Below are 25,311 nucleotides of genomic sequence, written 5' to 3'. Positions count from 1 at the left end.
ACTTTGCCATAGCGTCCCTTTCTGCTCTTTGTTTTTATTTCTGGAAAAAAAATATTTTATATTGAATGGATGACTTGAGGTGTTCATGTGATAATGCTGGACCTGTTGCACAGAAGCAAAGGAAGAATATTATGTAGGATATTAAAATGTAAGTTTTATGTCCTCTGGAGGCTTTCTGTAAATCAGATGAGGAAACAGGGTCAAGGTCAGCAGGCAGTTAAGGAATGGTGCAAATCCTTTGACATTATAAGGGTCATAATAACCATCACTGTAGTTTGGGTGATTTATAGCAATAATCCCAACAGTAGCTGTAAGAAATTATGTCTAGATATGTTATTACTTTGGATTAACAAGAGGATGATGTTGCTGGACTCAGTCCCTTGGGATCATGTTCTAACAACCCCTACAACACTGATTTAGCTTGCTTTTCCTTCATTGGGATCCACCTCCACTTCCTAGATCAAACAGTGTGCCTGTATCTACACTTCAAAACAAAATAAAACAAAACAAAACAAAAAAACACAGATGCTAGATAATACAAAATATACAATTAAAATAGTATTTGCCAAAAATCTATACTAGAGTTGACTTTTTTTAAAGGAGTGAATGTATCAATTATTCAAATAAAGTCAGACTGTAAATGGAAGAGAATGTTTGTACCCCTCAATCCTGACTTTTTACTGTGTAGAAAATAGTAGATACTTGTATATACTATTGAACAGTTCTAGCTGGCAGCCATTAAAACAGTCTCCACAATGCCTCATCCCATCCCCCCCCAAAGAAAAAACACCAAAAACTTTAAGCAAAGAAGTGAGAATGAATACTCTAAGGAATATCCTTATTTAGGGTGAACAGTCAGTGACCAAAAGACATTATTTGGCTGCAGGCTTCAATGAAGGAAACTGCGGGAGCAGTGTGAGAGGTACTTCTTGGGGTGGGGGCAGGCTGCTAATTCAGAGGGTTTAGGTAGAAATGTAGATGCTCCTAAAATGAAGACTATGAGAGGTTTACAGAGGCAGGTGGCAGGCATTACCCACAGAAATTCCTGCATTAATTAAAGAGAGAGCAGTTAATTTCAGGTTTTATAGTAATTAAAGGCAGAGAAAGACTAAGTTTCTATACTCCAAAAAAGGTACTGTTCAGTGTCTCAAATTCAGGAATTTTGGAATTCTTCAAAAAAGGAATTGAGGCTTTGATGGCTTCAACTGTAGGAGGAGAAACAAAACAAAACACAAAAAACCTTACTACACAACCCATACTCTGTAGCCCAGAAAGTTATTCTCTTTGCCAAAAGAAGTGGGGGTGAATCTAGATGTAGGAGGAGGTAGGAGAGAAACTGGCTTTCTAACATAATCTTTTACAATTTGAGAATAAAGCTCTGTACCAAAATAAAATAAAACAAAATAAATAAAAACCCTATAAAAATAGTCTCCAGCTTTAAAAAAAGTCAGCAAACATAACTATGCATTTAATCATTCCTTTATGTAGGAAGCTACATATTTTTGAAAGAGCTAATTACCTTTATAATAGTTTAGCATTTTTACCACAAGTGCAAAATACAGATCTGTATTCATTTCAGAATTTTTTTGTGAGTCATTACACAAAAATGTTTTCTAAAGGAACGGAGTTCAGCAGAACACCTAAATAAGAAGATATATTAGTATCTTTCATGGGGTAACAAACTTCCCTACTCAGTACTGTACAGCAATGAACAAAATGCAAAAGTTCACTGTGACCTGTTGAAGGTAAGGGAAGTGATTCATTAAAAACAAGAATCATATGCAACTAAGAGACCAAAAACTCAAACATAATTCATAGCCATTGAAGCCGATATGAACAACCTGCTAAATCTGTCATGACACGTCAAAAGCATTGTAGTTCTGACCTCTAATATTCTATCATAGATTTTATTAAGTCTTTTAAAAGTTTTTCAATGTTCTTTCTTGTTTCATCTTTTGTTATTCAAATGGGCTCTATATCAGAAATGAGAAATCTCAAGGAGAAACAGGAAGGGAGAAAGGGAGGGTGGGGACATGGGCTCCATTTTCAGTAGTATGTAGGAAATTATTACTACAGTGAAACTCTTCTAATTATGGAAGAGTCCAGTCATGAGCAATACTGATTATCATTACAAAGAAAGCTCTCATTCTCCACAGACCATAAGCATACACACCCCTCTTATTCCAGAAATTTAATACCGGACTAGCAATTCAAATCTAATCCTATGAACTGACTACCTTCTTCCTGGTTTAGAAGAATTGGACTCTCCAGACTTTTGCCACTGACTTTCCTAGGGAGAACAATATCAGGACTATGACATATCAGTGTGTTGCCAGTTTCTTTCTAATAAACCTCTGTGCAAATCTACTTATGAAATAAATGCACCATTATCATATTTCTCAGCTTGTGATGCTGGTTGCAAGTTAACATTGGAATTGAATCATTTTTTCTTTTATATATGACTCAAATACAGTAAGAGTTTTTTAACCCCACAACTAAGGTTCAGAAAAGAAGATACTGCATTATATACTAGTCTCTATGCACCATCTAATATTATGAAACCCTCTAAATTATTTTGAACAATATGTTTTAGGGGAAGACAAATTAACCTGAAATAACTTCAGTCAGTGGTTGTTTGGAAGGTTTGTAGAGACTATCTGATAGAAAATAAAAATGAGGCAAAGAAATTTGATATTCATATATCTAATTCCCAGGGGTAATAACTCATGGTTTTAAGTGTTAGATACCATGGTGAATAAACCTTTTAAGTATGACTTTAAAATAATAATTCAGAGAGTCAAGAAAAGCCAATACTTTTGAAGACGTGTAACTTAGGGAGAATTATTCTACCAGGTACCAAGATGTATAAACTATATTATTTCCGACAGTGTCGTAATAGTTCAAAGGTATACAATAGAGAACAGAAAAACCAGGAAGAGGAGCAAACACATATGGAAATTTGACATATAACAGAGATGGCACTACAAATTCCAGTGGAATTTGTAATTATTGTTAGAAAAATACTACAGTTACTATTTATATTTTTAGTAAGGAAATAAAAAGAAATTAAGCATCACAACATATAATATAATCCGATAGTAGTGAATATGTATCATTTATTTGTAAATAGACCTTTATTGAGGATGAAAACTCAGAACATTTTTACTTATATAGGAGTGCACTATAAAAAATTTTTTAAGACCATTGTGCCAATAAATGTGCTGTGGCAACTGGTTATCCATATGGAAAATAAAATAAAGTTATATTCATTCCTGCTTCTCTACATTAAAAAAAAATACTTGCATATAAATTAAGGACATGAATGTAAAAAAACAAACTTTTAAGATTTTAAGATTTAGTAGATTATTTGTATGATTTCAGGGTAGAAAAGGATATAAAGGTATACTATTGATACATCTGATTAAATAAAAATTAGAAAAAAATGCATCTCTAACAGTAAAATGTCAAGACATAGACTGTATGTAACTGACAAAGAATCTGTATAGAGTATATAGGTAAGTTCTATGAATCATAAGAAAAGGACAACCCAGTTGAAAATGGCCAATGGATATAAACAGCCAATTCATGGAAGAAATATAAATGGCAAATAAATATCTGAAGCAATATTTTCCTCATCACTCATCAAGGACATACAAATAAAACCAAAATTAGATACCAAATTTATGCCCATTAAAATAGAAAAATTAAAATGTCTGAAATACCAAGTATAGGTGAGGATGTGTAGTAATAAGAACTCTATACACTTGTGGCAGCAAACACTTTGGAGAGTGATTTGGTGATTAAATAACATTTAGCAAGGTTGAAGATAAAAATCTTAGTGAACCAGAAATTCCCTTTCTAGTATGTATAGCCTAGAGAACTTCTCAAACATATGCAAAAAAATACAGGTACAAGAATGTTTATTGCAGCACATTCTAGAATTACCAAAAAAAAAAAAAAAAGAAATAAATATCCATTAACACAAGAAAGAAAAAGCGCTGTGGAATGTTCATAAAATCTGTCAAAGAAGTTAACATGAAACCCTAGTTACATGTATAAATATGAATAAATATTAAAAAAACCCCACAAGATTGAGTGAAAAAAGCAAATTGAAGATGTACAGTGTGATACCATTTATATAAAGTTTAAAAATTTTCAAAATAATATTGTATTACTTAAGGATTCATACACATGAGTTGCCAAGTATGAAGATGTTGAACAATAACTCAGTATAGTGATCTGTGAGGACACAATGAATTTAATGGGTCCAGAAAAGAACATACCATAAGCTTCAAAATATCTCTAATATCTTATTCACTATAAAATACAACAAAAATGAAGAAAAAATGGAAAATAATATGATACTAAAATTGAGTGATAGAGACATAGGTGTTTATTTTTTAAATATTTTTGGTAGGATTGATATATTTCCTAATTGAATAACGCAGCAAGTTGTTATATTATGAGGAATCATGAAAAAGAAAAACACTTACATGACAAATATTAAAACTTTATACTATGTGAATGGCTCAAGATAGATTTTCAATTACAATACTATACATGGATTCAAAGAGTGCCACGTATCGAACATTTTAGATAAAGGGATAAACTCTAAAGAACAACTAGCTGACTTAAAAAGTGCCTCTAATGAACACCAGAGCACATATATCCTTACAGATAAATGTTTTCAGGATTTGGGGGTATATACCAGGAGAGGGATTGCTGGGTCATATGGTAATTCTATTTTTAGTTTTTTGAGGAACCTCCACACTGCCTTGCATAGCAGCTGCATCAGTCTGCATTCCCACCAACAGTGTATGAGGGTTCCTTTTTATTTACGGTGGCCAAGACATGGAAACAACCAATGTGTTCTTCGATAAATTACTGGATAAAGAAGATGTGGTATATATACATTGTATATATGTGGTATATATACAATGAAATAGAACTCTGCCATAAGAAAAGATGAAATAGTGCCACTTGCAACAACATGGGTGGATCTTGAGATAATAATGCCACGTGAAATACGTCAGACAGAAAAAGTCGGGAACCATATGACTTCACTGATATGTGGGATATAAAACTGAAAGCAACAAAGGAACAAGACAAACAAATAAAGAAACAAACTTTCATAGACATAGACAATAGTTCAATGGTTAACAGAGGGTAAGGGAGGAGGGGGATAGAAGAGGGTAAAGAGGATCAAATACATGGTGATGGAAGGAGAACTGACTCTGGGTGGTGAATATACAACATGATATATAGATGATGTATTACAGAATTGTACACTTGAAACATACGTAATTTTACCAACCATTGTCACCCCAATAAATTTTAATTAAAAGTGGCTCTACTGAATCAAATATCCTGCTGCCGACAGTCTGTAAAATTAGTTTGAATAAAATTGTTCATGAAATATGACAATAGAAATACAGAACTTCTAAATCAATAGATCTTTAAATGTGACTTAAATATTTGTTTTTAATTAAATTAATATGTTAAATATTATGTAAGTAAACATTTGACTATTTCATGGAGATCCCCAGAAATGTATGTATTCATTTTGGCCAGAACACATTTGTATCTTTTAATTGGAAAAAAAAGGGGTATTTGCCCTATGGCGCAGTTAACCTTGAACCGTCTTGGTTTACATCTGTTATCCCAGTTGTAATTATTCATTGTGCCCCATTTCATTCTCAGCGGTGCACTTGTTGGGATGATAACTTTTATGGTCACAATCCATGAAAGGTAGTTCACTGATTGAAGTAAATTATGCAAGGGGAGAAAAATCTCCTAAGATTTCAGGAGAACTGGGGCACAGGATGGCAACAGGGAAGCTTGCGGAAGTGATGGGAACACAAAATTAAGGACAATATGCCTGGACAATGATAACTATCTGTTCATATTTCTGCCTATTTCTCATTCTAATCTCGGAGGCTGGGGCTATTTAACTCTGAATGAAACTTTGCCCTATAATGTAACCAATTTGGCCCTGACGCAGAAGAAATATAAGAAAACTGAAGTCAATTACAACAGCTTTGCACCAACGTGGCCTTGCTGCCAACTCTGCTCTGATACTACTTTAGTCCATACCCCTGGAACAGAATCCTTCCGTTTCATCCCAGTTGAGTCTACTCTGAAGCTCTTTTATCTTGTTACTCTGTGTTTCACTGAGCATCTGTCTTGTTGCTAGCTGGAACCCAAGTCTCTCCTCTAAATGAACCCAGTTTCTTAGTGGCTGGGCATTTCATCATTTTTATAATACTCCGTTATTTTAATCACTTTTCTGTTATAATAGTAAAATGATTAAAATAAATGTAATAGGGAATGAAAGACTGCTTCAAGGGCTAGCACCCTTCCTCAAAATGAAAAACACTACATTAGCCCACATCCCCTTTTCCGCCTCTAAACACTCTTTCTGTGACTACAGACGAACATTATGTTCAAGAATGCAGAGACCTATACTTCAAAGGACTTCAAAATAGCAGTCACAAATATGTATTGAACACTCAAACAAGTACTTTGGTGCTGAAAACACTAAAATGAAATTCCTACTTGCAAACAACTCAAAATCTTGGATATGGAGAAAATCCCCGAACGAGATACTAGTAAACAAACAGTTATAAAACAGTGAAGTTAAGTACTACAGTAAGGGTATATAAGAAGCAATGAGCAAGGAGTATGAATTCCCAGTGCCTCATGTGGGCTGGGGTAGGGGCTGGGTGGCTCAGTCTCATCACTCCCACTTTGGTCAATTTGGTCAATCTTCCATTTTAAGAGTAGAAACGCTGAAGTAAGTACAATCAGGGCAAGGTCCAATCCAGGCTGGCTCAGGGCTTTCAACCTCCCCAAATATGAAAAGCACTACATTAAACTGTCTCCCCACAAATCCCTGCCCCTGCAGGGACTGGGAAGATGGGCGGGTTACACACATACTCACTATACATACATATATATATATATATATATATATATATATATATATATATATATATATATATATATATATATATACACACACACACTTTAAAAATAAAAAAAGTATTAAAATTTTAATACTCAATATATACCAATAACAAAAGGTGAATACAAGTCATGTGTATACCTTTTTGGGGCACCCCCAGTATACACACACACACACACACACACACACACACACACACGTACATATATATCACACTAGAACTTAGTATGAAAGATAAGTAAGAGTTCAAAAGGAGTGAATGGAGAACGGTGCAGGCAAAAGTAAAACATGCAAACACAAGTGAAAGGAGCGGAGGGTTCCCAAAGGATTGGTGGGAGAAGGGCCCAGAAGAAGAGAGAGCAGCTGCTAGATAAGGAAAGGCCCCATATGCTGCACTTGGATATTTGGTCTCTATTCCATGGATAGTCCACGGATGGTTTGTTAGAAAGATCATTGATCCTATTGCCTGCAGAACAGAGCTCAAACTCCGGATCCCAGCTGCCCCAACATAACTTTCAAACTTTATTTCTTGCTGTTCCCAGTAAATAAATGACTTTTCAGAAAAGTCATCATGGGAAGTGGCATATTTTTCCAGATACACAGTATTTTCAATGTACATACCTTTCTCCCCATCCACTTATAAAGTTTCTATTCATTCTTTGAGAGCCTACTCTCTGAAACTTTTGCCAACTGCCTGGGATAGAATTAATTCTTTTCTCTATTTGCTAGCAGTGTCTGGTACCTCTCTTAAGTCACTTACTCTTCTGTTTGTTAATTATTTCATCAGGGATTAGAGGGTAACATACTTAAGGGCAGCAAGGACAGAGCTAAGCATAGTGATTAACAGGTGGGCACTCTAAAAACATTGGTCTAATACACTTTCCCAGAAGGTAACACAAACCATTTACGGCACCTTAGCTGTTCTTAGGTGGAATATTGAATATACATATATTTAAATAGTTATAAATTTTTGAAATGTGTTTTCAAAAAATTATAACTACCACATAAAACTCAGATTTCAGAGATATTATTGCTTAGGAAATAGCTAAGTGAAATGAAAATATTAATCAGAATAAAGTGTTCAGGAGTGGTTCCCTCCTTGATATGCCTATTAACTCACCCTGCTTAATACTTTTCACAGCATTTATCCTTTCACATATATAATTATTGTTCCATCCCTAGAATGCAAGCTCCACAAGGGCAGGAATTTGGTCCATTTTGTTTTCTGCTATACTTCGAGAACTTAAAATAGTACTTGGTAAGTGTAAGCTCTCAATATACAGTTATTTAAAGAGAACAAGGGAGGAAAGCAGGAAGGGAAGAATCCATGGAGAGTGAAATGGATGGAGAATATGTACTTGACCAGTTCACAGATCAGTTTTTGATCTGTAAGGGACTTCAGTGCTCTCATGTTATACACAAGGAGACTGATGCCCAGAAAGCGTTGGTGCCTTATGGCCACACAGGCAGTGTGTGCAGACCAAGACTCCAACCCACGTCCCTTAATGAAATGTTGGTGAACTTCTCATAACATATTCTTACAGGCAATATACACATAGACAAAGGGAGGTGTACTACTTCTCATAGCAGACCTTAACATGCTGGGACTCTATAAAGTTAATTGGATAGTATTGGTTGCTTCATTCAGGCACCAATAATCAAGGCAGAAAAATCAAAGCAAGAACAAAGACAAATGAGAAAACTAGGATTTTCTGACCCCCCGTTTTATAGCATAAATATCAGTAAAACATTGTCATTACCTCCAAGGACCATGCCAGCCTGACAGCACTTTCGAAGGCGACATGCTGGGCAGTTTTTTCTGCGGATTTTATCAACGATGCAGTCGTTTCTTCCAGCACATAAATAATTATGCTGCCCTAAAAATTAAAAAGTAAAAATTATTTACACTATCTAAAGACCACTGGAAACTTTATGCAATGACCACTGAAAAACAGGATAGGTGCACATCAGCAAGTGCATGGCTCTCAGTCAGCCTCTTGCTTGGCATAACTGAATGTTGGTGATGCTCCAAACCTGCTCAGTACTTTACCTGTGCCTTCAGGAGCTTACCCGAGGTGACCGCAGCTTAGAAATCAATCCCAGGGCTCCTTTAAAAATCTTCTGTGCAAGATTTCTGTGTATTTTCCTATTGGCGTTAGCGTCAAAATGCTTTTAGACCTTTCTGCCATTTCAAGATTAGCTACGTGTTGCTGATAAGGATTAGTTGTACAAAATAGTCAAGCTCTATAAACCTTTTTGTTTCTAATATCTAAACCTTCAATACAACAGATACAGACTAAAGAATTAGAGGTCTCTGCGACAGACCTTATATAAAACTTGGATCTTTAATTTTACTGGAAAACTCCCTCTTAAAGGGTCTAATGATTGTAAATAACATGTAAAAAATGTCACTGATTGTACTGACTTTATTGCCTGATTTATTTTGGCCACAAATTAGAAAACATGATGAATAGAAATAATGATAAAGAGCAAACAATTTCAAACAATGAGAAGTACTCAATGAAGAAGATAGAAGAATTACAGAAGAAATGTGGATAAAACATGTGACACTGGGGTCATTTTGTGTAGGAGAAACTACTTTTACCCTTTGAAAGGTCTGGAATATAAATTTAATATTCAACAATGACGATTCTCTAAACCACAAATGTGTTCTATTTAATAAGGCATGGAACAACCTTATTTAGATTGAACAAAAATGGGGAAAAAATCAGCTTAAACATGTAAATGTTAACTGGAAAATTGACTTCTTTGGCACTCCTTGTTTTCTAATAAATTCCTACCATAAAACAGAGGGTGGATCTTTTTACATAATCAGCTTACTTACACTTCTTAAGCATGAAAAATAACATTAAAAGATTATGGAATTTCCCTAAAGTATTTTATATTAGTTGACATTAAAATTCATTCTTCTGGCTGAAGTTTGTATAAAGGAATACAGAGGTACCTTAAATTGTACTTACTCAAGCAGGAGAAAAAGATATGCTCAAATGGCAAAATGCAAAAAGGCCATGTCTATGAGACAGCTAATAACAAAATGGTTCTTGACTTGGGCATTTTTGGAAAAGCAAAGATGGTCTTTTCTTAAAAAGGTATTCCTCCACAAACTTAAGTTCATGTATTACTCACATAATATTGTTCATTCTATTATTTAGGAGTCCTGGGCTGTTGGGAAATTTTCCCAAGAAGCCAAGAGACAGCAGAAAGAAGCTGATGTCTCCAGCATTACTCAGTTTATTAAGGAAACCCACAGACAGAAGCAGCATCTCCCACAGCAGCAAGATGGTGAATCTCTACACCCCAAAGCAGATGGGCCTTGTAATATAGAGCCAAGGGGCATGTGCTTGTTAAGAGCTGAATAATCCAAAGCAATAAACAACTTAATGGCCCAAGAATATTCTTTCAGGTGATATAGGACCACTCCTCTAAGGGTGAACTGGCAGTTAGCTTGCTTTGTAAGATTGCATGGGTCACGTTAAGTACCCAGACTCATTTTTGCCAAACATAGGTTTTGGGCTTTCTGGCTAATAAAGTTAGTTACTGTGTTTCCCCGAAAATAAGATCTAGCCAGACCATCAGTTTTAATGTATTTTGGAGCAAAAATTAATACAAGACCTGGTCTTATATTCCAGAATATAAAACCGGGTATAATATAATATAATACCAGATCTTATATTAATTTTTGTTCCAAAAGATGCATTAGAGCTGATGGTCCGGCTAAGTCTTATTTTGGGGAAAACATGGTATCTATCTACATATCTATTATCATTTCTCTAGACTCTACACTGATTTCTCAGTGAGAGAACAGAAAATAGGGAGCAAAATTTTCTATCCTATACAGAGAACAAACAGTGCTAACAAATGTAATTATTGTTTGAAAGGATACTGTTCTATTCTCTACTTCTAGGTTGTAAGTATCCAGATAAAAAAAAAAGTCTGAAATACCAACAGCTGGAACGTTGCTGCCTTGTCTCATTTCTATTTCATAAATGACTTATTATAGCTCTTCCTTCTTCAGTATCTCAGAGAAAGAGTGCCCCTTTACCAGGGCTCTCATGTTCCTGAAACCATTCCTCCCTACCAGCTTTCAATTCTTCCCCATCAATTTCCCCTTTTCTTTCCTAAAATGTTTAGTCTCTTCCTCTCCAGTGATGTCCTTTCTCAAATTTTTCCATTCCCAAAACTCTAGCATCAAGAAAAAAATTCTCTCACTCTAAATTCTCCCTGACTTCATCCCTCTCTTTGTCATCTAAATTGTTGAAAAAGTCCTCTTCATTTGCACTCTCTAATTACTTAACTTCCTTTACTCCTCCGCATACTGTAATTTGGCTAATAAAGTGTTTAGTTTTCTTATAAAGTGTGTTAACATCACCAAAGATTTCTTTATTGTAAATACTGTAGATTCTTTCTGGACCTTCTGTATAACTCACCACTGGCAATTTCTCTCCTCATCTGCCCCCCTGCTTTGTTTTTTGGGGCAGCTCTCTTCTGACTCTTCATCTGTTTTTCCAGCAGTACCTTTAAGTTCCCTTTGCCAATCCCTCTTTCTTTGCTTGTTCATTACGTGTTGTATTACACTATATATACTATGGGGGCAGTTTCATCATCTTCCCATGACTCCAAAAGCTGATCCTGAGTTCTGACCTTCCAACTATTTCTCTGAAGGTACCTCAAACTCAGTATATACAAAAAGAATTTAGGGATTATCTGGTCAAATTTTTACTTAATAAATTATATTACTAGAGAAATTTTGTAACAAATTAAGGAAATTCTAAACATAAAATATCTACAATATCATTATCATGCAACTATTTTCATTTTTGTGTTTCTCCCAGTCTGTCTATACAGACCTAGACTACATCATTTATTAATATGTGTTAAGTGAATGAATATACGGTTGTATAAAATCCTTATTCATTCAAGTATTTATTCTTTATCAAATATGGCCTAACACTGTTTTTCAAATAATCCCTTTTCCCCACTTAATTGAAATGCCATCTTAATTGTTGACACTGAAGTGTTGAAGAGCAGTTACTGAAGTCAGACAGCTTGTTCAAACTCAGATCTGCAGCTTACTATCCACATGATATTATAATAATAACAGCAGCAGAAAAGTATTGGGCAATTACTATGTGCTAGTCACTGTTACAAGCTATTTGTGTACAGTAACTCATTGAATCATCACAGCAACCTTTCGTCCCATTTTATAGAGAGTTAACAGAGGCACTGAGACCTTAAGTAACATACTTAAGGTCACACAGCTGGATATTTTAGTTGAATTAACCTGAGAGGTAGTATAGGAAGAGTATGGAGCAATATCGCTTAAGTTCAAATTTCAAGTTCACTGTTTACTAGCGGGGTGATCTTTTTTTCTTTTTGGCAAGTAAATGAAGATAATGTTAGTACCTAGGGTTGCATCAAAAGATTAAATGATCTCATGTAAGAGCTCAGGATAGTCTGGCACATAGCAAGTACTTATTAAATGTCTACTATGATTATTATCATATTCCTAAATCCCAAATACAGTTACTAATGGATCTGTTCTAGATGTGACCCAAGAATTCTATACTTAGACAGGTTATTGAGCTTTGCAGGTAACTGAAAGACATTTTCAAATATGCAGAAAATCAGGAAATAAGGTCTCGATATACTCTTTCTAAAGAGGTTGCTAAAGATGTAACCTAGCCAACAATAGGTGAATACAATAGACAATGTATGAAGGAGGAAGTCTGTTATGAAATAATTGAAAAATGAGTCCTAAATAAATTTAAACATATACAGGTATATGAAATATTTTGGTCCTTAACTTATGACGGGGTTACATCCTGATAAACCCATTGTAAGTTGAAAATATCATTAAGATGAAAATACATTTAATACATCTAACCTACTAAACATTATAACTTAGCTTTGCCTACTTTAAACGTGCTCAAAACACATTAGCCTACAGTTGGGCAAAATCACCTAACACACAGCCTATTTTATAAAACAAGAGTTCAATATCTCATGTAATTTATTATGTGCACTGCTTTCACACCATCCTATAGTGGTAACTGGGGTTAAAGCTCACGAGGGGCAGGGTGTGTGACCTCAAGAACATTGGGCGAGAGGGGCAGGAACTGAACTTTGCATAAAATGGAGAATCTCAAAAGGCTCTTATTGATGAAAATAGTGCTAGAAAAGACTACCAAGATCTGCCAATGAAGCCAGGAATCTGTCTAAAATTTTGGGTGGGGAGAAGAGTCATCCATGACTGAAAAGAAAAACAAACAAAAATCTTGGCCTTTAACAGAGGTAAATTTGCATTACTACATGGTATATGAACCTGCACCACGTAACAAGTACGGGTCTAGAACCAGTGAAATTCCCAGGGTACAGGAAGTATCAAATGCAAAAGTCATCTGTTTTGCACATATACAAAAAGAAAAAAACAATTATATAATAATATTAGTAGAACAGTGTTCATAATATCCCCAAACTGAAAAAAACACACACAAATAATCATCTTTATCATAATGTACAAACTCTGTTTTATTTATTCAATGCATTGTCATACAGCAATGAGAATAAATGTCTCACCCATGCAAAAATGTGGACAAATTTCTGTGCAAAATAAGTGGACACAGAAAAATACCGTATGATCCCTTTAATATAAAGTTTTAAAACAGTCAAAACCATCTATGATGTTAGAAGTTAGGATGCTAGTTACTTTTGGGGAGTGATTGGAAGGGGTGCAAGGGAGCTTCTGGGAAGCTAATAATTTTTTAATTTTTTTGACCTGGTTGGTGGTAGTAACATGGTTTCATTTACTTAGTGATAAGTCATTAAGCTCTATATCTTTAAGAACATTTCTAAAAATATTTATGTCAATAAAATGTTTCCATCTTTCTTTTTAAAAAATTGTTCTATCTAAGAAGACAGCCCAGAGGGCATCCTGATCCAACAGACGGAGTCTGTGTAGAGCTGACCACTGGGAGTCCAGAGGCTGGGGACAGAGTCAGAAGTGACCAGAGAGAAGAGAGGCATGATCTGCATTCCCGGACTAACAGCTGGAACTTCCCAGTGAAATATCTCCAAGAATCCCACTGAAGTATTTTGCTAGAGAAGAGTCAGCTATAATCATCCACCAAAACCGAGAACTCCAGTGACAGTCATATATGAACCTGCGCGGTACAACTAACCGTGCTCCTCCCTTTGACCTATCTTCCTGTGCCTTCATTCACTGCTAGTGGGTCTTGGGAGTGTGAGCAGGGTAAACACAGAAGGTGACCGTGTTCTTTCTTCCCCAAAGGCTTCAGGCCCCAAGCAGTACTGCACGAGGGCAAAGGAGAAACCTTAAAGTAGGTGAGAGTTTGGAATTTTTACAATAATGTTGGCCTGTGCATTTTGATTACTGAAATGAGATTGTTCTGATTAAAAATTTATAGGACTGGCCTAAAATTTCATACAGAGGATGGAAGAACTAGCCCACAGAGCAAGTTGTTAGATGTTATGCTGATATTGGCATTTTAAATATATATATGGACAAAACAACTAGGGATTATTTTAATGTTGATAGAAATATAAGTGTAAACCAGTGGTTCTCAACTAGAGGCAGTTTTGCTCCCTTCCTCTGTCTGCACTCTGGGACATTTCACTATGCTTAGAGACAATTTTGGTTTACACAACTGAGGAGAAGGTGCTACTGAGGAGATACTGGGGATGCTGCTAAACGTCTTACAATACACAGAACAGTCCCCACAAGAAAGAATTAACTGGCCCAAAATGTCAGTGCCGAGGCTGAGAAATGTTGGTATGAATTGATGATTACCCCACTTTTTAAAAAAGTATTTTCTACATCTGTCCACTGAAAATACCCAGAAACAAAGACAACCATAGCAGCAATGAACGCTAGAACCCAGAGGGTCGTGTGTAATATTTTCATCTAAAAGGAACCAGGGCTCCTTGGAGACATGGCTGGGACCGGAAATGTAGAAGCTGATTTTGGGATACTGTGTTGTGACAGAACTTGATGTTACTGAGAGCTAATGAAACTGTGTCAGAGATACACTGACCAAAGATAAGACAATTTGAATATTAAAAATAATTGAGTTTAAGCAATTAAAACACATTGATTATATAAAAAGCAACAAGTTCATAATATGTAGAAAGGAAAGGAGAGAAAGAAACAAAATACATTCACTGAAAACTACTGGAGGTTGCTAGGGCACAAACTTATTACTTTAAAAATTGATAAATAGGGAGGGGGGTTCACACAGTGTGAGGGATATAAATGATAAACGTCTAAGTTTTGCTTTGTCTTGTGCACCTGAAACTAATACAAAAAACAAAAACAAAAACAAACAAAAAAACCCATAGAAACCAGAGAAAGGACTGATAACAGTTTGTATCATAATATGAAACTGAAAATCTTCTTTATGACAAAAGATGCCATAAACAAATGAGAAACATGACAAAGAAAAAAAATTTGCAACATATAAAAAAGGCAAAAGATTAATACAAGCATATGTAAGCAGTTCTACAGATCGATTCTAAAAAGACAAACCAACTCAAAAGATAAACTGGCAATGCTTAGAAGAGAATATTCAAGAAATTCTAAGATGGGAAACTACAAATAGACAATAAAAATGAAATAATGGCCAATTTCATTAGTTATTGGGAAAATGCAAATTGAAACAACAGTGAGATACCATTTTTGGATAAAGTCCTTTCCAATTTTCTAATGCTGGGAATACAGCTGTGGTGGCTGGAACTACAACATCCATCAGGAGACCTAGTAACATTGGCCAGGTGTACGGGAACCACCGGCAGGTCCCTGGGGACTTCGGGAAGAGAGATGCTGGGAGCCCCAGCCTGCCCCACGCTGTGCTGCCGTGTGAGAGAGGCCTACACTGTTGTCTTGCTTGTTTTCAGTTGTCACTCATAGCCAAATCGATTTCTAATTGATGCAGGGCACAGGTGAGCACATGCACTGTTCTGAGCTGGATTGGGACACCCCTAAATTCACATGTTGAAGTCTTAACCCCAGTACCTCTGACTGTGACTGTATTAAGTAAAAATGAGGTCATATGAGTGGGTCCTAAAAAAAATAAAAAATAAAAAATTGATAAATAAAGGGAAATAATTAAAAATCTAATATGCCTTCCAGTGTAAATTGTGTTTTAAGATTACCAAATTACTTTTGGAAGAAAAAAAGAACTATAAAAAAAGGATTTACAGATGATAAAATTAAAAGGAATTATAGTAGAATATTACCCTTTTGCAATCCCTAATGAAATGACCACCATTCGTCAAGTCAGAAAAGACAATTAAAATACTCCTCCATTTTCCAACTAGTCATCTGTGTGACACATTTTCTTCATATGTTTCAACCAAAACAAGACATTGCAACACATTGAATGTAGACAAAGGTATGAGACACAGCTGCATTCTATTAAGGCAGACATTAAAATGACATAAAAATGTAAAACAATGTCACTTTTGTCATTAATTTTTTTTTGGCTTTGCAGAGTAACATCTAATGAGTTTGCTTTAAAAAATGAATTAATAAAAAAGTTTCAAAAATTATATTTTAATTTCTAATATGATAAACATTATTAGATATAATCCACAAACAAAAACTCTTTAGGCTCTCAACAATTTTTAAGCATGTAAAGAGGGCTAGAGTGAGACTAGTGTTTTGGAACCAGTGGCCTGTGTAAGATTCCTGTCAAAATGTTTAATCTGAATCTAATTAAGTGGACAAAAATCAGACAAATCCAGATTGTGGGAATTTCTATAAAACAGATGACCTAGACTCCTCAAAAATGTCAATGTCCTAAAAGACAAAAAATAGTGGGAGATCTTTTTAGATTAAAGGAGACTAAAGACTAAATGAAATAATTTTTGATTGGATCTTGTATGAAAAATAATCGATATAGGATTCTACCACCTATTAATTATAAGAACTTGAATAAATCATTTAACCTCTTGGTGCCTCATTTTCCTCATCTATAAAATAATAGCTCAAAAGTTGTTTGAGAGTTGAATAGTGTACTAAAACATGTAGCACTATGACACAGAATACATGCTTAATAGGTAGTAATTATGACAGTTCAAAAAACAAGTTTTTATTTACTATCTCCCATGTTCTGACATTGTTTTGGGTGATGATCAAATCCTAGGAACTTACTTTCCACACTCAGTTAATAATACTTTTGCTTAACTTGTTTTTTAGTTTATTCTTCAGAAACACTGATTATCTATGGGTTGGCTACCTGCTCTCTATCATATCTGTTATCCAAAAGTACAGTGATAAGTCCATATGCTTTATAATTGAACATACTTTCAACCCAAATTCTAGTTCTATCACTAACTACACCTTGAGAAAATTATCTGAGTCTTAGTTTACCCACCTATAAAATGGAAATAAAGATAAACATTACATAAGACTGTTATACGGATCAAATGAGTCTAAATTAGGTGAAATACTTAGCACACTGAGTGGTACATAGTAAAAACAATAAATCATAGCTTGAAATTTTCACCAATTGGCCCTTTTTTTCTAAATCAAAAGTAAGATAGATGTTATTTCTTGGTTTTATAGTTTGAGATGTTCAGTAGTTGTCTATAAAGATATCAGGTCAGCAGTTGGATATATGAGTCTAGAGCTCAGAGGGAAAGTCTGGGCTAGAGATAAAAATTTGGGAGAGGTCAGGTTGTAGATGATTTATCTAAAGCCATGAGATTTGATTGGATCCCATATACAGAATGAAAGATGTCTAAATACTGAGCGCTGGGTCTTCAGATGTTAAAAGCTAGAGGAGAAGAGAAGACTGAATAGGAACCAGTGAAAAAATTGAGTGTGTGGTGTCCCAAAAGCCAAGTGAAGAAAGTATTTCCAGGAAGGTGGAATAATCAACTGTTAAATGCTACTGATTGATCAAATAAGACGTGACCGAGAATTGCCCATCAGATTTTGCAACATCATAACCTTGACAGAAGTTTTGGAAGAGGGACTGACAGATAACCCCTGATTGGATTAGGTTTAAGAAAGAATGGGAGAAGAAAATTCATTGGAGTTTTGCTGCAAAAAAGAACAGATAAATGGTTGGTAGCTGAAGGACGAGTGAAATTAATGGAAGTATTTTGGTTTTATTTTAAGATGGAGTAAATAATAAATAAATGCTCACATGCTGATGGGACTGATCCAGCACAGAGGGAAGGGAAAAAATTGCTGGACTTTACCCTTGAGTTGAGAGGAGGACACTGGATCTAGTGCATCTTCAGGGGAGAGGACTAGCCTTGAAGAGTAATGCAAGTCTCCAGTAAGTGGAGGAAAAGTCAATGACGAGTCAGATGCGACATGAGTACATGTGGTGGTAGCAGTTTCTGGAAGGTTTCTCAGAAAATTAGGACGCAAAGTCATTAACTGAAAGTGAGGGTAGGAGAGTTTGGGAAGGCTGAGAAGAAGTAAAAGGTGAAAGATAGTAATCCAGAAGCTATGGACAATGAATGAATGGACTGTTTGAAGTGCAGGCTACTTAGGATATTCGTTTTTCGATTCCACCAACAAATTATGCAAAGTTTCTTTTCCCCTGAAATTCAGCTAGCAAATTTCTACCCTCTCTGATATAAATCACTTTTCATTACAAATAATTTAGGACAAAGAGACACTAGATAATAAATAAAATGCAATGTAATGAATAAGAGAGAAGGTTCTTTGGGTTCCAATCACAGCTCTGCCATTTATTCGCTATTTGCCTGTGCAAGTCATTTTACCTCTTTGTGCTTCGTGTAATACTTACAGCCAAGTACCTGGTATGTAATAAGTGTTACACAAATGCCACTACTATTATTAAATGCGTTCAGAACCTCACCATTGAAACTCTTTGGAGGTTTCCTAAGGAGTTAGAAAATCCTATTTCCACGTTTCACTATGCAGTTAGGCAACTTTTTGTCTATAATTTACTTTTTATCTATAATCTGTACTGCCTTCACAACAAAATTACGTAACAGTAGAATCATCTGCAGACACTAGTTTTTCAAAACACTCTTTGCATCATCAAAAAGATGTCTTGCAAAAGAGAGTTACTTTAGTTTTTCTATCAAAAACATTGTGTTTAACTTGAACGGGTAGATGAAGTGTCCCTTCTGCTAAATACAGTGTTTCCCAGAAAAAAAGACCTACCCGGACCATCAGCTCTAATGCGTCTTTTGCAGCAAAAATTAATGTAAGACCCAGTCTTATTTTACTATAATGTAAGACCAGGTATAATATAATGTAACGTAATATAATATAATATATTATAATATAAATCAGTCTTATATTGATTTTTGCTCCAAAAGAAGCATTAGAATTGATGGTCCGGCTAGGTCTTATTTTTGGGGAAACACGGTATCTCCTAAATAGGATACTACTGAGACACTACTGTCATCATAGGAAAGGTCAGTAATTCGGAACACATCTCCTTTTATAAAGGAAAATATGTAGCTCATCTTTAAATCTGACACATCTTTTTAAATACTGTACAGTGAGAAAGCCACTGTGTGGTAAAGAGCTCTCCATTGTCATGCCTCATATGTTGCAAAATATAGTTAAAATTCTACTGTATTTTAAAGGTACTTGAGTTAAAAATCAACCACAGTAATCACATCTTACAGAGCTTTGTTCACTTAAGATTTTAACTTGTTTGCTACAAACATCACACATTTGTACCATGCAACAACTATACGGTGTTACTTGTAACCTTAACCTGAAATCTATTTTTTTAATGTCATAGCAATAATCCTATCAGTGACTTATGCACTCTTTCCATAAAACAGTCTTTTAGTAAAGAAGGCAATTACTTTTGAGGCTCTATCTTTGCTATATACACCTTTGCTTTACTGACGCATCAAAAACACAGCTTTTTGCATATTTCATTATTGAAACAAAATCTAGCATCATAAAGCAACTAGTGATGATGAAATTATGTTAACTCAGATAAAATCTAATTGTCAAATGGCTTCTGTCCCCCAATCAGCTCCTAATCTCAAAAATCAAGAGAGTGAAGCTAGCTGGAGAAAAGGTAGGCAAACCTCATCAACTTTATTCCAAGGTGGGCCAACAAAACGAGCACTAACTAATCACCAGGATATTTCCTGCACTTTGCCCATGAGATCCAGAATATTTGTCACTGGTGTTTAACATGGTGTAAAACCACAATTGAAACTAGATGGATTTGGATTGCATGGTGGACCCCCTGAGCTCCAAGCCACCAGGCTACACAAGCTTCATTAGCCTCATAGTAATACAACCTCACATTTTACTGAAATTGAAATTTTTGATGATGACTTTTTGGCAATAATTCACTGTACCATAAACCAAGACATATGAAACTCTATGTTCTTTCATCTGTCTAGTAAAACTCCACACTATAATTTTTTTCTGATATTTATTCCTCAAAACTTGAGCAGTTTTCTACGTGTCCTCCACAAATATTTGCTGAATGCATTTAACTTTCCACCAAGTTGTTTTACATGTATTTTTTGGGGTTTTTTTTTTTACATGTATCATTATTTCAGTCATTTATACAATGGTAGAAAGAACAGCAAGAACCTGTGGATGTGGATTTTTACTTAGGAACACTCAAAAGAAGCTTCTACACCTTTTTCATTAGGTTAAGAGAAATTTGTGAATGACTAATTGAGTACCATGTAACCTTAAACATGGCTGAAAAAATTGTAGAGGTTTGCGTTCAGGTTCTGAGTACTAAATTTTGAAATGTCTCATTTACTACAACAATGGCTTCATAGAATTATTAGCCAATATCTCTAGCAAAACACATTCTTAAAACAAGGCTCGTCTTTCATGATAATGTATATAAATCCATATTTCAAAACTTCTTCCCAATTTCTAATTTTTTCAATTTTCTGATAGATCTGATTACATTCTCTAGTTTAGAGTTCTACATCTGGCTATTCTTCGAGGTAGGAAATATTTCAGCTCTGCTATTTTTCTTGTTTACTATGCTTAAATTAATTGATATTATCTTCAATCTGTGGTTTCTTTGCAGGTCCAGATAAGTTGCAGTATTTGGCCACACCCTAAGCATGAATTAAGTGGGGACTTTGCATCATCAATGCCTCTGCACCATGGGACGTGGGCACTTCCATTAGGAGGTCCTGCACTCCATAAGCCAGAATAGGCCCCTAACGTAAACAGCGAGAGAGTGTGCTAGGACAGATACCATTGACAGCCATGATTCATTTCTTACTTTTGAATAAGAATAAATACAAGTTCTAACATTTTCTTCATACACCTCAGTGCCTAACTCCTGCGGTGTGTGCACAATTAGAAAACCAGTGCTTTCGTTTATTTAGAGAGAAATGACCCGTTTCAGCCCTAGTACACGCTCTTGCCTTATGCTGCTGCTTGTCCTTTCTGACCAGCCTCCTTTGCCCCACATATTGGGCATCACCGCCTTCCTTCATTTCCCCAAAGCAACAGTAACACAAACTATGTAAAGCGAAAATTCACTTAGTTTGGGAGTTGCTCGTGGTATTGAAAACATAAGGCAGTAAATAATTCCAAATTTGCTGTCAGACATCACCATTCCAAGGGATTTATTGATCATTCCCTGCAATAGGGAATTTCTCAGAGGCATTTAGTTCTCCATGAGCCTTTGCCCCTTACTTTGTTCTTAGGCGCCCTATTTCCTATTCCTTGTCCCAGCTACCAGCTGACAACCTACTAATGTCATATACAGTCATACACAGAGAGGTTCAGTTCTTCAGTTTCATTTCTTCCATCCCAGAGTGGGCTCTGGAATAACTATGCATAAAGAAACATTCACTGAAGTATTCTGCTTAATAAAAGATCAACCATTCTGATCTCTACTGTTAACAACACAAACACTGCCACAGGCATTGAAATTACAAGGATGTTAAAAATTTAATATTTTTTATCTAACGTTCATGCAAGATTCATACTCCTCCCCTCTGCCTTCCAATAATTAAACAGAGTTAGCTGCTTCCTAGTATATGTTTTCATAATTTGTAGTTCATACCTCCATAAATACCATGCTTCCCTGAAAATAAGACTAACCGGAAAATAAGCCCTAGCATGATTTTTCAGGGTGACATCCCCTGAACATAAACCCTAATGCATCTTTTGGAGCAAAAATTAATATAAGACCCGGTCTTATTTTGGGGGAAATACAGTATTACTAGACTATAACTAGACTATATTTTAATAATGTATTTACATTTCTTTCTCCCTAAGTTATGTATTTGGCCTACTCATTTCTGAGTCTTAATATTTTACACAAATCCTGGCACCAAGAAGTCATTACATACATGTTTTGGGGTTTCTTTGTATAAATGAATAAATGAACAAACAAATGAGTGAACTAACAGACCAGAATGTCTCAATTCTCAGTTTTATTGTGCACAAAAGATTATATTATTTCTATATCCTGGTGAGTAGATTATGCAGAATATATACAATTTGAAATTAAACTACATCTCATAAGCCATCTATCAGCTCCATAGGTGTTCTCTCTGACTCAAAGGCATCTAATTTCTGTTCAAATCCAATTTGCATGGTTCTCTGAGGATAATCCTCTCTAACTACTACTTTCAGCATCACTCCTTTACTTGATAAAATAATCATGTACTTCCTACTTCTTTAGGTCAAAGTTCCTCTACCTACATTTTTCCTAAAAAATTCTTTTGTGGAGCTTTCATTACCCTACTCAACTTGGTCCCATCTACCCAATGAACCCATTTCGCTCTGCTACCACCCAGGCTCAATTCCTCAGTATGCTACCTGCAGACTTTTCTCAGGGTCTTGTAGCTTCTGCCTCAGTCCTTTTTCTATAGTACTGATATATTAATTTCCTTAAAATACATATTGAAATATGTCACCAAAGCACTCAAATATCTTTAGGGGCTTCTCACTCTTTTCTCAGTTAATTGCTAAAACCCACATTGTGTCATTCTACATTTTTTCCAACCTTCTGTTTAATAATAGTGTGCTAGGACAGATACCACTTTTCCTTTATAGCAGTGGTACCTTTTTACTGGAGGGAAGTGTCACTGACCCTCTTGAAAATCTTATGAGAATGATCACCCCAAAAAGAAAATATGAATTTCATATGTAATTACAAGGGATTCTTGGATCCCTAACCATGTTCTGTGCTAGCCAAGTTGTATTTTTGCTCATTCCATATTTTTGTTTACAACAGCTACTATTATAATTCTTGCTATCAAAATCATTCATTCTCAGCAGTCCATCTAACATGTTACTTTCTCCACAAAAACATTTTTTGTCTCCCAGTATGACTTTTTTCCCCCTCGAAATCCATTCTACATTCAGTTCATATTACCTATGCTATACTTACTTATGGGGTTGTCTTATATCATTGATGAAATTAAAATTCTATGAGGTTAGGTATTATGGCTTATTTATATTTTGTAGCCCTCTACAGAATTCAGCATGGTAGTAAGAATAACAATAATTGCAAAACTCCAGCAGGCTCAATCTTCAATACAGTCTATGAATTTCCTTTTTTAAATATATATTTTTAATTTTTCAATTACAGTTGACATACACTACTCTTCCATCTTGACTGGAAACTCTGAATTTATTTCTTGTTATATGTCCTAAATCTCTTAGCAAAAACCTTTTATGCCAGATATGTTTCAGAATTCCAAATTGTTTAGATTTTAGAAAGATTATATAGAGCAAAACTTCATAATGAAATACATTAATACTTATGCAGCAAACTGTATGAATATTCACACAGTCTATAAAATGTGAGTTCTGGTCAGGTTCGCTGCCAAGTGAATTTAGGTCAGGTATTATTGGCAAATGACTACAACAAAACTATTGTTTGCAGGGCTTTGGGGATAGTCAGATTGTAAATAAGGAATTGTGGGTCTCTGTCAATTTGTGGCTTCCTGTCAATTCGTGGCTCCATCTAGTCAGGCTAGATTACTTAATTTATGATGCAAGCTAACCTCAAGCTTTTACTTGAATTTTTCTGCCCTAAGTGTCCTTCTTTGTTGCTCTCTTTCCATTTCCTAGGGTACCTGAAGGACAAAAGGGGAGTTTTATGGCCACTAGACAGCATGAGAGAGCAGAAGCCTGCTCAGACAAGGCAGAGCCAATACACAGGGAAATCGAGCACCAAGTTGATACGTAATAGCAACTTCCTGAGCAATTTCTTGCTTAAACAACAAAGCATATAATCCTATCACATCCCAATAGTTAGCAGTTGGTGTATTTTTCTTTTTCAGAGACTTTTCTAAAATCTCAAAGGGGTGAAATTATTTTTACTCAAACTTCTATCATTGTTTGCTTTTTCACAAAATCATATATTTTAGATACCTTTTCACATTTGTAATATAGACAGCTCATTCTTTTAAATGCCAGATTACTTCATTATAGGGTGCATCAAAATTTATTAATCTCTTATTAAGGACATATGGGCTATTTTTGGGTTTCTCAGTACTGCAAATAATGTAGTAGTAGACATCGACTTAGAGGTTTTTCTACACATTTCTAGAGTTTTTGTTAAGGACTAGTTTTAAGAAGTAAAATAGTTGGGCCAAAGTAATGGATACTTTTAATAGATAATACCGACTGCCCTCAGACTCACAAATGGTCATTTAATTCATTGTTTTATCAGTCTGACTGCTGGAATGTCCATTATTATTTTAATAATTATTAGTGAGTTGAACTTTTTTTTATACTTCTATAGACTATATTTTGTGAATTGTCTTCATGTCATTTATTCATTTTTCTCTTTGGCTGTTTGTCTTTTCTCTTGCTGGTTGGTAAGAATAGTTTGTACATTAATAATAACATTCTTCTGATTTATACATATGTTATAGTTTCCCAATTTGTCCTTTGATTGTCTATTTCTTTGACTTACAGAAGTTTGAAATTATTTTTGTAGCAAAATTGAACAAATTTGATTTTGAATTCAGAATTTCATCTCAACATTAGAAAATGTTGCCACTCCAAGATTATAAATAGATAACTCCATCATTTCTTTCCATGCCTTTAGGGGTCTTTTTCCTTAAAAAAAAAAAAAAAAAATCTTAAATTGTTGACTCACCTGAATTTTTTTTATAAGTCAGTAGTCTCAAGACTATTTATTGAATAACCTATCTGAAAGTAAAAGCTTAACTCCTATCTATTTTTTTGAAGATTGTGACTAAGTCCCACTATCTCTAATAAATCATCTTTCTAACTATTACAAGACAAAATAAATAATCTCTTCCAGCACTATCTATTATTTTTGGCAAATTACTTAACTTCTGAGTCTCTGCTCATACACATAAAAACTGGGAATAAAAAC

At 35.0% G+C, this 25,311-nt stretch overlaps 1 protein-coding gene across 1 annotated transcript in view; it reads right to left on the bottom strand.

Moving 5' to 3' along the window:
* PGR (progesterone receptor) overlaps positions 1–25,311 on the bottom strand; it is a 102,027-nt gene that overhangs the window by 59,015 nt on the left and 17,701 nt on the right. Inside the window, exon 3 of the mRNA XM_074335567.1 lies at positions 8,725–8,841. Within this exon, the coding sequence (XP_074191668.1) occupies positions 8,725–8,841 (117 nt within the window). The remainder of the gene's footprint in view (positions 1–8,724; positions 8,842–25,311) is intronic.

This window comes from Rhinolophus sinicus, linkage group LG06, assembly GCF_036562045.2.
Source record: "Rhinolophus sinicus isolate RSC01 linkage group LG06, ASM3656204v1, whole genome shotgun sequence".
NCBI classification, from domain to species: Eukaryota; Metazoa; Chordata; class Mammalia; order Chiroptera; family Rhinolophidae; genus Rhinolophus; species Rhinolophus sinicus.
This window is presented reverse-complemented; position numbering and strand designations above follow the sequence as displayed.